General features: G+C 40.7%; 1 protein-coding gene across 1 annotated transcript in view; it reads right to left on the bottom strand.

Moving 5' to 3' along the window:
- The window catches only part of OTOG (otogelin), a 142,223-nt gene that overhangs the window by 113,614 nt on the left and 14,161 nt on the right, over nt 1-14,448 (bottom strand). Inside the window, exons 11-14 of the mRNA XM_024210431.1 lie at nt 13,584-13,729; nt 3,508-3,640; nt 2,371-2,548; nt 303-427 (exon numbers count right to left, since the gene is read on the bottom strand). Coding sequence (XP_024066199.1) covers nt 303-427; nt 2,371-2,548; nt 3,508-3,640; nt 13,584-13,729 — 582 coding nt within the window. The remainder of the gene's footprint in view (nt 1-302; nt 428-2,370; nt 2,549-3,507; nt 3,641-13,583; nt 13,730-14,448) is intronic.

Genomic DNA, 14,448 nt, shown 5'->3' with positions numbered 1-14,448 from the left:
AGAGGCAGAAACACAGGTGCCTACAGGATTAGACAATAGCCAAGCAGGAGTTCTATGGATCACAGTGGAGCCCCAAACTGGAACTTAGACACCTAAGAAACTTTGTGGATCTGGGCCTTAATGGGTATGTCTATACTGCATCTGGGACCAAGCCTCCCAGCCTGGATCCACACACTTGTGCTAGTGGGGCTCGTACTAGTGCACTGAAAATAGCTGTTTAGCTGTTGTGGCTCGGGCTCAGAGATACAGCAGGATGAAACATTTTGGTGTCAAATCAATAATGATTGATCCTTACTGCTCACCTGCCTGTAGGTGGATATCACATGGGTCCATTGGTGAATGGTCATACGCAGGGGCACACGCGGATGAAGTTTTCCAGGAGTTTCCAAACAGCTGCGGGGTGCTTTCAGGTACTCCTACTGGAGATCTTTTGCAAGACAAAGGTCAGTCACTGACAGCATCACAAATTTACAACATAACTGCTCAACTGCATCACATCCCGCAATGAAGTTGGTCAGCATCCCTGTCTCATTGCTCTCTCAGGCAGTGCTCCAACAGAAGGGTATGTCTACACAGCAGTTAAACACCCACAGCTGGCCTGTGTCAGCAGACTCGGGCTCAAGGGGTTCAGGTTGAGGGACTGTAAAATTGCAGTGTAGGGGGCAGTCTGGGCCAGGACTCTACTGCCATAGGCAGGCACACACCCACTCTCACTAGAGCCTCACCTCTGTATGATACCTGTATGTTTTTCTGGATGTCATGCCATAATTGACCAATTAGAATGGTTTTTAAGGAGCTTTTATCACTGTGTAAAGCAAATCAAACAGGTTTGTAACTGGTTACAGGTTAATTGGGGATGGTTGTGGGTACATCTATGCTGCAATAAAAAACCCACGGCACCAAGCCTCAGAGCCTGGCTCAACTGGACTCAGGTTCTCACGGATCAGGCTGCTGGGCTAAAAATTGTGACACTCGGGCTTGGGCTGGAGCCCAGGTTCTGAGACCAACCCCCTTCGCTGGGTTTCAAAGCCCAGGATCCAACTCGACCACCTACACAGCAACTTTTAGTCCCACAGCTAGAGCCCCGTAAGCCCAAGTCAGCTGACTCGGGCCAGCCATGGCTGTGTCACAGGTCTTTTCTTGCCATGTAGGTTGCATAACCAGATCATGTGCTTCACACAGTGAGAAAAGACTCTTAAAAACCATTATAATTTGTCAATTATGGCATTAGATCTCAATTATGGTTTTATACTTAAACACTGTAATCTTCCAGTTGTGGTGCAGCTGTCACATTTCATTCATTTGTCACCCTTTTGGACAGCCTGTGTTACAGATGGGCAGGTTTGGAGATTGAGAAGGGTGTTGCAAACATCTGATGATTGTGAATTAAACTTTTAAGAATGTAAGAATATCTTGGCATCTTGCAAATACCGTTGGCAAATTTATGGCACATCCCAGTGTGATCTAGGCAGTTTTACCTGATGATGATTCTTTGTATCTTTAAAATAAAAAGTAGAGCTAGTTGTACGGGGGAATAGTTCTAGAACTTTTCAAAGAAATTAGGGACATTTTTGTGTGAAAAATGTTCCCATTTTTCTACCAGCTTTAATAAAAAGATTTCAGTTTAATTTAAAAATTAACACATCTTTTCTTTCCTTCTGACAGGTCAGAGGAATGTCCCTTCCTGCTCTAAATGGGCTCAACCCCTTTCTGCTCTGTTAACTCCTCTTTATCCTTTTTCACTCCTTTCCCCTTTACTTTCTCCCTTCTTAGTTGACTGTTTCTTCATCCTGAAGCCACTTCACTGTGCTGGGTCTGCACACAGACTTCAGAGCAAAACGGACCAGATTGAATATGTTTCACTGTGGTGCTCATGCATCTCTAACTGTGTTCCAGTGCATTCACAGCAAAGTGAAGCTCAAACAACAGGCAAATTCATTTTGAAATCTACTGCTGGGCTGCAAGACTCAGCACAATGGGGACTCTGTTGGAGAAAGGAGATTAGAATGGTAGTGGAGACTAGGATCTGGAAAGAGATAAGGAAAGGCTTGCAAGGAAGCAGAAAGTCCTTCAGGAAGGAGACATTTTCAGGCAAAAATCTCCAAATAAACATCTGGGAGCTTGTTTATATTCTAGTGTACTTTTATATGATTATTTTCATTTTAAAAAAGACATCAACATCAATGCGGTTTATAGTGTCTTAAAGGTTTCCCCTTCTAGCAAACCAAAACCAACTTCTCAGTTCCAGCATTCTGAGGGGGGGAAGGGGGAAATGTGAAGTCAAACTCTTGGTATCTGTCCAAGAATCTTCAGCATGTATATTTTCTATACCACTCTAAATATATGAAAAAAGACGGTAATCATTCGTACAAAAAGTCATCCTGCATGTTCCCATTGAAGGTTCCACAAAGGCCCACAGTATCATCCTTCCATCGGTCGTCAACTTGAAGATAGAGCCTTAGCCCCTGCCTGTCATATAGTATCTGTAGTCCAATGTTGGTCTTTACTTGCAAAAATACAGAGGAGAGCTTCCTGATTTCAAAAGAATCTGGTGGGGAGGGGAAGGGGGAAAAAGATAAGTTGAAAGAAAATGGTTAAGAACCTTGTTCTTATTTATGTCCGTTACAGTTTCTATATTCTGAACCCCCCAAAAAGCAATAGTGATGTATCATTAGAGGATAGGATGTATTTTACTGTCTCATAAGGCAAACTAAATGTTTGATACATTCTCTCAAGTTGTGTAAAAACACAACAGATCACTGGCAATTTCATAAAGAGTAAGTAGAATCAAATAGTTTTAAAAACACAATTTTTTCAGATAATCAGCTGTAGGCAGGTGACATCATCATGATGGTGGCAATGTACTGCATGAAGCACAGACATTTTGGACAGTTCCCATAGAGCCTGATCCTGCAAGATGCCGAGTGTCCTTAAGCTCTCACTGAAGTCAACACAGATCCTTGCAGGATGGGGCTATGGTTTAATATGCAATATACTTGTCTCTCCCAACAATGATATATTAAAAATGCACTGAGTTGAGGCAAGAAAATATGAAACTCAAACTTAAGGCAGAACTCCTCTGGTGGATCTCAACACCATTATGCTATGTAAGTAGAGCAAGAAGAACTCCCACTGACATTGCTGTGAGTTCTGTATGAGTAAGGAGAGGAGAAAAGTCAGAGTCAAGACATACAATGATGATTGGAGAGAATTTTGCTTTTAGGACAGAACTGAAGTTGTAGTCTGAGTGATAGACTATGGGCCTGTCAATGGTACAATTTACTTTATCTTCATGTAAGAGGCTTCTGGCATAATACTAATAATTAATATTTTTGTCATCAAGGCATTAAATACCACTGCAGTTAGTTAGTGAAACACCAATTGGTGCCATCCTATGGGGAATTAGCAATGTGTCAATGGCAACAACATAATTCATATACATGGTTTTAAAAATACTGCTTTGCTGCTTGATATGCATTATTTACTTATGTATTTATTATTCCTTACCATCCGAATAGGGCAGGCTAATTTTGTACTGATCATATATCAAAACATCTCCTGAATGAGTCAGAGTCACTTGCCTCTTGGGATCCTGATTAAGAATCAGATTGACTGATTTGATACATGATCCATCTTGGTTCTGCAAATAGGAGTAAGAGAAACATTTTGAGTTGGGTTAAATGTTAAAGCAGAAGTATGGAGGGGGAAAACTGTAAATAATTTTCAATTGTATCTTGCCTCTTTAGAAAAATTTATTTGTAAAATATGTGGTTTCAAAGTTCAATTTAAAACAAAGTTAATATTGAGATTTTAAATGTAGATGTTTGAATACACTTGTAACATATTGGACAAATACAGCTCAAAAGTAAGAGACATAAAAACAAATACAGCAAAATCTTTTTATAGGGCCTGATACAAAGCCCTATGCAATCAATGGGACATTACATTAACTTCAGTAGGCTTTGGATCAGGCTCATTTATTTCCGGAAAAAACTTCATTGAAAGTTGATGCTTGTAAATAAAATTAAATTCTGCACATTATAATGCAAAGAAACAATTTGAGTCAGTCGTTTCATTTAAGTGGAAAGGGGGTTTTGCCATATCTAAGTTATTTCTAAACATTTTAAACCTAGAATGCTTTTGAAAGCAATAGTAATATATGATATATATAAAAAGAGGTTTCATGGTGTACATGATTTTAAAGTATATTTGGGCTCATTCTTGCCCAGGCAAGAGATCTGAAATCCACTGGCCTACCCTATTTGCCATGTGTTACAAGCAGTCCTCTTATCTAGCTGGTTAAAGCTCATCTCAGAACCACTCTGCAGACTCACTGGCAACAGGACTTTGATTACATATGCCTGCTGTGCCACTGTATCCAACCACATACTTATTGAACTAAGACAGTGATAAGAATGACACAGCCAGGACTACATATAGGAGGATACTTGGGAGTTGTATTGGTTCCCTATGAACACTAGCTAAATCTTACACCAAAGGAAGGAACAAAATCATTCTAAAAACAATCTAATGGACCCCTGGAAGTTCCTTGCACTCAGGTCAGTGACACCCAGTGATCAATGGTATAAAAGGCAACCAAAAGATCTAAATAATCAGACTTTGCATTGTAAGTGATCACCAGGACTCTATAGCAGAAACCTGATTCAGAGAATTGCGTTAAATCTAATCTAGGAAAAGGAACATGCCATGTGCCATACCTGGTAAAACCAACCAACACCATTCAAAGTTCATAAATTGAATATTTGAATTGCAGAAAACTAAGTGCTCTGAAATTGAAAGACCAATAATTATTCAATGAAAATGTTGCACAAATAATTTCAAATAACTAATAAATATGACTATATTGTAGGCAGCTCATGAATACTTTGTGGACAGAAAAAGAGGCAAAATTCATCAAGTAAATTATTTACTGAATATTATTCTCACAATTCTATTGTGCAATGTTGTAACAGGTTGGGCTTTATTAAAAATTAATGTTTGATTTGGTCACATGTTTTTCAGGGTTTCTAGTAAGCTTCTTTTGGAGCTGTAGTATGCATGGATAGTCAGAAAACTTTTCCCAGACCTGCAGCCTTTCATTTTGGACTTCAAAATATGTGCTTTTGGCATAAAAATTGTCAAAAGGAGGCAGTTCTATGCTCATGCAGTGTACACCTGTGGCTTGTTAGCAATGGCCTTTGCAATGTGAAAGATTCCCATGATCCAAGCTAGACATGCAAAACCTACCTGGCCCACATTTTGTAAATTTGCACAAAGAAACATAGCCAGATAAAGAAACTAGATGGTGTAAGAAAAAACCTAAAGCAAGTAGTGAAACCACTTGGTAACTCAATCAAGTATTGAGCACTTAATATTCCAGCATGTTTTATATTACAGTAGAGTGAACTACAACTAGATACCACACCAAACAGGTGGAAGGCAGTATGAGTTCAAGATTCATTGAACATTGAATTTTTCCAATGTATCACAGTTACAGACACATGTGCTAAATAACCTGGCAACTATCCACACAGATGATTCAATAGCTATCAGAGTTTCCAGACAAGTACCTCTGTCTTTGTGAGTAGCTGAACCCATTTAGCCTCCCATTCAAAGAAATAGCACTGGGAAAGGGAAAAGAAATGCTTGATAAGTCAAATAGAACTAACAGACTTTACTTGTTAGAATAAAATTCAGCAATTGGTACTTCTGTAACCAGATAAAACCCTAGAAAATGTACGGTAGGGGCCAATCCTGCACTGGAAGTGAAATGGAACAGACGACCTGCAAAGGCTTTTCCATCTTTGAATTGTGGTAACAAAGTTGTTTGTTACATTTTTAAATACATATCTGAGCAGCACAGGAACCAGACTGTGAAGCAGGGTCACAATTTGGTTTCTGCTGTTTCTTTGCTCCAGAATGGGAGTAATCTGTATCACGCCTTTTGCCAGCACAGATTATTTTACTTTCTGCACTGGCTCCAGTGAACAGGCTGGGGTGTTTGCGGACCAGCAGAGCTGAGATTTTGCCCATTCCCCACCATCTACACAGGAAGGGAAGTTGCAGCCCACAGGTGCTGCTCTCCCCCCGTGCAAACTCTGACAGTGCAAGTAACCCACTCAGGAGAGTAAGTGGACTGTACATCCTCTTACTCTCCTATGCAGGCAAGTAGGAGGACTCACAAATGACCCCAACGTGACCAGGTCTATTATGTTTGTTCCGTTTTTTCTTAATGTATTATGTATGTATCTATTTTCATAGACATTTCTTCTTCTACAACAGAACACAATGCCAAAGAGAGATGTTTGAAACCTTTACCATTGGCCTTAAGTTCATGTAACTTGATTAAACTTCAAGTGTTGAAGATACAGCACAAGCATGATGATGCAACAGAAATCTGGCAAATCATATATTAAAAACCTTCAGTGTGAGGCAGGCATTGCTGCAATAGCTGATAGAAGTGTCTCACTTGAAGTGGTTATAAGAGACTGTAGGAAGGCAAGAGAAATGTCCCACAGTCACAAGGGTGGGGGTTTGAGAGACAGCTGGTGGATCAACCACTGACCACATCATCCCACAGATCACTACATGCAGAGGGGAAGCACAAAGGCTGTGGAGGATACGTCAACCCAGAAGCTAGGGTGGCAGACATAGAGAAGCTCTCCAGTTTCTCTATCACTAGGGTAAGAAGGATTCTGTCCCACCAACACTTCCTACACATTTTCCATGGAAAAACCCAGCATCCAACCCAGCTACTCAGGCGGGGCACAGGAAAAGGATTTGGGTCAATCTGCAAGCAAAAAGTGAGTATACACATAACACTTTAAGTGCTGACTTCTAGCGGATCATGGCCTAATTAAACTTGAAATTCAGTGCAGATGTAGAAGCAAATCTGATGACCTCCATAAAACCACAGAGAGGTTGAAAGACAAATTGAAAACCATATAAGAAGAGGTTGCATTCAAGACATACCTGTGGCTAAGCAAATGAAATCAAGAGTATGTAGGCTGAATATTACATAGTATTTTGTTGTTCGTCAAGAGTTCTATGGTACTGTCTGATTCATTTAAGATTTTTACTATACTTGACTCTGTGCTTTCTTTCACATATAGTGCCACTTCCCCACCATTGCAACCTGCTCTGCCATATATATTTTGTAGCCTGGCATTACCATGTCCCATTGATTATCATTGTTCCACTAAGTTTCTGTGATGCCTATTATATCAATATCCTCATTTAATACCAGGCACTCAAGTTCACCCATCTTAGTATTTAGACTTCTTGCATTTGTATACAGCACTTATAATTTTTGTCAATATTTAGCTGTCTGCCTTCATGTAATGTAACTGACTCATTTTCGTTTGACTAGGTCATGAAGAAGCTTATTAACCAAACATGAACAGATGCTGAAAAGTTGATTATAAAGTTGCAGTCATGAACCAGGACCCCATTGTACTAAGAACTGTACAAACACAGAAATAATTACAACAAATCTAAGGAGCCAATGATATCAGAAATAGTGCCTGAAAACCAGTGCAGAAAAGAAAGCTTGCCTAGACATCATTTAAATGGACAGAACTATTTGCAAAGTTTGTTGCAACTATTATTCCACCAAGTACACATCAAGTGCTACAATAATGCACACGGAATTCATATTTTCTAGATATACAATCCAGACAATGTTCATTGCAGACATTGTTCAGTAAATGAACTTAAAATATTTACATCAGTGCCTAGGTGTCCACTGTTTCCTCCTACAAATAGCAAGGCAGAAGTCAGGGTACTGAATGTTAAGAGGTTACTAGAAAAAGCAACTGACAGTAACTCACATCCATAATTTGTTTTATGGGGTCATGCAGCACCATTAAAGTGTAGATTTGCAACAGACTCATATGGAACGCCAATTGCATTCAAGGACTTCCCTGTATCACTAAAAAGCACCAGCAGTGATATTTTACCTAAAAGAGGCGGTTAAAAAAAACACAACTGCTGAAATATTTTTTCAGATCTACCAACTATTTGGATTACTGATAGAGACATATACTGGACACATATTTGTACACACAAAAACATGCCTCTGCACAAGCAAATTAAATACCTGTGCACAGAACAGCTGATTTTCCAAACATAGTTCAGTATTTGTACATGTTATTTCAAAGCCTGACTGGCTTCTTCATGTCCTCTTGTTTATAAGAGTGACTCTCATCCAATCAAGAAACTGAAACAATACCGTATTGCTTATGTGACTAATCAGCTAACCAACATGGCTAGAATCCTGAATATCAAGTATTGAATTATCATAGCCAATTGTTTGAGACCTATCCAGAATTTACAAATAGCAAAAACTTTATCAAGTTATTTCAAACACAAAAATGATTTGCTGTATATTGTTTGTTCAGCTGTAAATGTGTAACCTAACATAATATCAACTTCTTCTAATCCAATTGGCAGTTAGATCCTAGCACCCAGGTGGAGTCCCAGTGATTTAAGAGTCATACATACCATACAGAGCTCGTTGCAGTGGCCATGATTTGTAAACAGAACAAAGAGAGTAATTTGAAAACAATATGTTTTAAACATTCTTCCTTGAAAGGATAGAGCTATGTAATGTGCTGCAGAAAACTACTGGTGGAAAGAAATGAATGGGATATTCCAGCTAGTGCAGTACTGATAAGCATGTTTAAATGATAGTTAAAGTGGATGCATTGAAAGCAGTCTTTCCCTTTTAAATTATACTGACTTGGCCTTTCAGAATTCTATCTTCCTACTTTTAAACTTCTATTTTTATTAAAACATGTTAAATGCATTTCATGACTGAGTTATCTAACTTCTTTTATAAAGAGGTTCAGAATGGGCTCAGTTTTGTAGGAACCCCTTTTTAAGCCAATATAGATGGTTTGCACTGATTACAAAGTGTTTCAATAGCATGGTCATGGTGACAGCATTAAAATTAATATTATTGATGTTGACTTATTGATAATAGTCACTGAATTAATAAAAATGTATTCAATAATTTTTATGTTAAGATCATGTCATTTAATGACTTTGTGTTATTTACTCCTTTACATAACACAAGAACCAAGGGTCACCCAATGAAATTAAAAGGCAGCAGGTTTAAAACAAACAAAAGGAAGTACTTCTTTATACAATGCACAGCCAACCTACAGAACTCATTGCCAGGGGATATTGTGAAGGCCAAAAGTATAACTGGGTTCAAAAAAGAATTAGATAAGTGCATGGAGGATAAGTCCATCAATAGCTATTACCCAAGATCAGTGGTGGGCAACCTGCAGCCCGTCAGGATAATCCACTGGCAGGCCACGAGACAGTTTGTTTACATTGACCTTCCGCAGGCACGGCCCCCCCGCAGCTCCCAGTGGCCGCGGTTCACCGTTCCCAGCCAATGGGAGCTGCAGGCGGCCGTGCCTGCAGATGGTCAATGTAAACAAACTGTCTCGCGGCCCACCAGCGGATTACCCTGACAGACTATGTGCGGCCCGTGAGCCGCAGGTTGCCCACCATTGCCCAAGATGGTCAGCAATGCAACCGCACGCTCTGGATGTCCTTCACCTCTGACTGCCAGAAGCTGGAAGTGGATGAGAGGGGATGGATCACTCAATGATTGCCTGTTCTGTTCATTCACTCTGAGTGGCATTGGCCACTGTCAGAAGACAGGATACTGGGCTAGATGGACCATTGGTCCGACCCAGTACGGCCATTCTTATTTGTGAATGTAAATTCAGAATGTTGCACATGAAAATGGCTGTGCTATAAAATCTTTAGGCATATTTTCAGAGATTGACTTAACACTTGGCCCTAAACTTGCAAATAATGCCTTCCAGCTTCTACGTACAACAAACTGTAGCCATATAATGTGTTAATATTTATTAACTATCGAACATTGTTCTGCAGAAGGTTTGCTATCTCCACCAAGGATTTTATAGAAGAAATTTTACCTGACAATAATTCTCTGTTTCAGTGAATTGTTTCTTTCATAACATTGCCTCAGCCAACTATCAGCAGGTGTTTTCACATGAACTGCTTTCTCTCTCACTAGACACTTAACAAAAATTCTTATATTCAGAATCCCTCATCATATAAACTACAAAGCCAGTGATGTTGTCACTTGAAACTCAGATAAGGTTAAGCTGTGCTGATCACTTTCCTGAGTCGCTTTCCAAAAAGTGCTTAAACAAAATTTCACATCATTCTGAAACCACTTGTTGCCTGCTGACTATTTATGTCACCAGCTCTAAGGCGCTAGCTGACTAGTGTCTTTGTGATTCAAAGGGCTGGAATCTCTTCAGGTATTTTCTTTCTTCATTTTTTAATCTGCTAGAATGTGATGGGACTGATCAGTGAAAAAAATGTAATAGTCATTAAAAAAAAAAAAATACCAAAAATCTCAGGCCACTGAGAAATAAGAGCTTCTGTAACACACATCTTTTAGATTACAATTCAGATTTATTTCTTATATGGGAAACACATGCTGGATGTTCCCTAGTGTAAAGCAGTTTATCTGCCAAGCGGGGGCCACATATTTAAGCAAATTAATGGATGCTTCACACCCCTACTCCGGTGGTGTCTGGATTAACTTCAGTGAAGGTACTCTTGATTTACACCACATATGTTCTGATTTTCCAGTGGCCTCCATCTTCAGAACGCTCCACTCACTTATACCTGCAGTAGAGTTTACACTCACTTTGGATTCATGGAAACAGATCCTCTGGTCTAGACTCAGAACAAGACACAAGTATGTGGGAGTGATCCTGATCTTGGGTCTGGTTGTGGGTCCCAACATATACTAGAATGGCCTGATGGCTGCTCCAATTTACACCTGGCTGCTTACTGCCCCAAGAGGCTATTCTGGCACCTAGAAATCACCAGGCCACAGAGATAAATTAGGCACAACTCCTGTGTCTGCGGTCAAGAAGAGGGTGAGAACAGCTCCCACGGCTGTATGCAGTCTGAGGATTACCCCAGAAGGTCAGACACATCAACATTATGGTCACATTACAAAGCAGAAGCAGCACAAAGCCACCGAAGCAAGCAAGGCCCAAGTTCTTGTTTATTTTGCACAGAGGCAAGGGAGTGCTGAAAGGGAGTGGAGAATAAAGCCCATAATGAGCATCTTCCATATTATCATAACAGAAACTTGAACCAAGACCTTCATTGTCTATTGGCAACATCTTTAGAAACAGCTCCCTCTAGCCAAGACAGCGTAGACTGCCCTAATCTTGCCTCAGCCTCTGTAACCCACTGATGAGCGAGTGTTATGAGTTTCCCTCTCTGTCCCAATACACAGAGGATGAGAGTTGTTTCACCCCCCAATTATAGAGCTCAAGCTGTAGCAGTTTATGACCTGATAAGCCAGCCAAGAGGGAGGCCATCACACCTCAATTTGCTTAACTGAACTGCTGACAGTGTTTCTTCATGAGATCCCATTTTGCTAGCCATTAGTCCAGCAACACAGGACACAACTGAAATATATCCCTCTTTCTCAAGTTTGGCCAATTCTACAAACCCTGTAGAAGCAGACGTATGTAAACTTTAATATTTATGTTCCTATTTTTTGTTACACTCCTTTTTTTAATTGCACTAAAAATGAGGCTTGAGCTTTCTTTCAGACTATAATACTGGAGTCAGCAACACCTCAGGATTTACAGAAAGTAATCAATGCAGCCCTCTCAGGGGTGAAACACAGTGACTATTTAGAAATGCACATCAGTTTTGAATAGAAAGCGAAGGAGAATACTATAGGCAAATGGAATTACAAAGGAAAATAGAGGGAAGAGGATCTGATTGTGATCTCACTCAGTCAGAGGTAACTCCAGCGGACTGTAAGCTCTTCAGGGAAAATGATTGTCTTTGAACAGTGCCAGCACATTGTCGGAACGATCAGAATACAAATAGCAAATAATAATAAAGTCTGTGCAGTTTATATAAACTTCAGAGTCATCAGTAGAGTTGCTACTGATTTAAACTAGTTAAGTGAGATCAAAATCAGACTCCGAATGTAATTACCTCAGTTGGAATCTGGCCAGGACACAAAGTTTAATCTGTTCTGCTATTAGACCAGGTGGCCAGCAGCTCAGTTTTTTATCTTGTCTCAAACATGGCAACTGCCATAGCACTGTGATCCCGACATAATATTGGAGCATTAGTTCAGAACGGATGCTAAGTACTGGACAAATTCTGCCCTGGGGTGTACATCTATCGCACCTATTGAAGTAAATGAAAAGGCAACCATCCAAAAAAGGAAGTTGGACACTCAGAAATGTGGTGTATTGAGGACTGTGTTGGAATTACAAGCTATCACTTTGAAGAATGTGTGGTGGTGGCGGCAAGGGGTTCATGATCCCATTTGCAGGCTAGAGGGCTCTGTAGTAAAGTGTGTGACTGGAGTCAGTCTGAAAGGAGCCAGCTTAAAGCAAGGTGGGGTGAGTTGTGACTCTCTGCCTTAAGGGACAGCCTTTTTACTCTCTCTCTGTTTTGGGGTTCTTGTGTATTATTGTCATAAATTCTAAGCAATAAAGTAGCATTATGTTGCACCCTTCCAGCAAGAGTATTTATGTTTTTATCTAATATATTTTATGTGTGCTGTGACCACTTCCCACAGCAACTAGGTATTCCCTGGAAGACTAGTACAGACCTGACCCAACTTTGCTTACATTGCAAGGTCTAACAAGGCCACAACACAAGGTTAAATGCTCCAGCTGACTATATCAATCAGGGTTGTATTAGATATCATGAAGGTAATAAAAACCTTGTCCAATATACTGTATTCATCAGCACAAGTAATGTTACAATGATATACATACACACAGGACTGGCTTCACACATGTAGAAGAGACTCGTAACTTTTGTATGTGACTACAGACTGATGGGCAGATGTTTGCCCATTTGCCTAAGACAGCAGAACTCCTAGACTCAGCCATACTTTACACACATACATACACACACATTTAGAGAGAGTTCACCACCATCAACACTCTCGACGGGTGTACCCAAAACTTTATGCAGCTTTCCAAGCACTACAGCTAAAATTCTTTACAAGTTACAAGAAGCAAAATGAGAAGCCCCTACACCCAATGCACTGAGAATGGTAATAGTGTTCTGTGACTGCTATGTTATGTTTGCTATGTGCTTACGGCAGACCCAAAGACAGAGAAGAGCCCACCACACCCAGAAGCCTCCAGGACAATCAGATACCAACGTTTATTTTTCAGAGTAAGCTCATCTTTTCTATTTTTTCCCCTCACCCAGGGCCTGATCCAATGTCCATTGAAGTCAATGGGAGGCTTTTGATTAACTTTAATGGATCCTAGATCAAGATCCCAAGGCACAGCTCTTCCTCTCTCTGGATGCAGATGTATGAGGCTTTCTCTACAATCCTCAAAAAAATCTATTTAAATGCCTTTAAACATAAATTAATTAAAGAAAATCATTGCTACGGTCTTATTTTTAAAGTGTTACATTGTATAGGTAGTTGGTTGTGGATTTTTTTCCCCTCATACTGAATGCATTTTTCTGACTCCGGTAACAGAAGATATAAGATATAATTAGAAAGCATTAAGCCTTACCGGTCCACAAGGAGCATTTTTCAGAGACACTGTAAACTTGCCAGATCTGTGGCTTTTTGCCAGAATATATTGGCAGGTAGCTTGGAAAGTGTATTTGCGCCCATCAAATGTCATGAAGTTAATGTCTCCTGAGACAGAGCATTCAGCTGATATTAAAAAAAGGATAAAGTCCTTTATTACAGAGCAAAAGTGTTTGTTGTAAATACTCTACAACTTCTATTATTACTGTAAGATTCAAATACTCTGGTATGGATAAAACAACTTTAACGACTGATTAACAATGTTATTCATGTGCTGTACTCAAGTGTTAGTGACAGGGAGGGAATGCATTAATCAAGCCCACATAAAGCAGTCAGAATATGAACACTTGATCTTAGAAATTTTCCTGGGATCCACTGCAAACTAACACTCTGAATATTGATAATCACTGCTCTATAGATTTGTCAGGCTATCAGGGCCGGCTCTAGGCACCAGCAAAACAAGCTGGTGCTTGGGGCGGCACATTTTTAGGGGCGGCATGGCCGGCGCCAGAATGCCGCCCCTAAAAATGTGCCCCGGCCGCCCTAGCTCACCTCCGCTGCTGCTGCCATGACGCGCGAATCAGCTGTTTCGCGCGCCGCGGCGGCTCGGGGTCTCCCCCTCCCTCCCAGGCTCTCAAACCTGGGAGGGAGGGAGGGGGAGATCCCGAGCGGCCGTTTCGCGCGCCGCTGCTCCCCCTCCCTCCCAGGCTTGGGAGCCTGGGAGGGAGGGGAAGAAGCGGCGCGGGCGCCGCTGCTCCCCCTCCCTCCCTCCCTCCTAGGCTTGAGAGCCTGGCGGGAGGAGGCAGGGCTGGGGATTTGGGGAAGGGGCGGAGTTGAGGCGGGGC

This window comes from Terrapene carolina, unplaced genomic scaffold (genome assembly GCF_002925995.2).
Source record: "Terrapene carolina triunguis isolate 2854851 unplaced genomic scaffold, T_m_triunguis-2.0 Scaffold715, whole genome shotgun sequence".
Taxonomy (NCBI): domain Eukaryota; kingdom Metazoa; phylum Chordata; order Testudines; family Emydidae; genus Terrapene; species Terrapene triunguis.
This window is presented reverse-complemented; position numbering and strand designations above follow the sequence as displayed.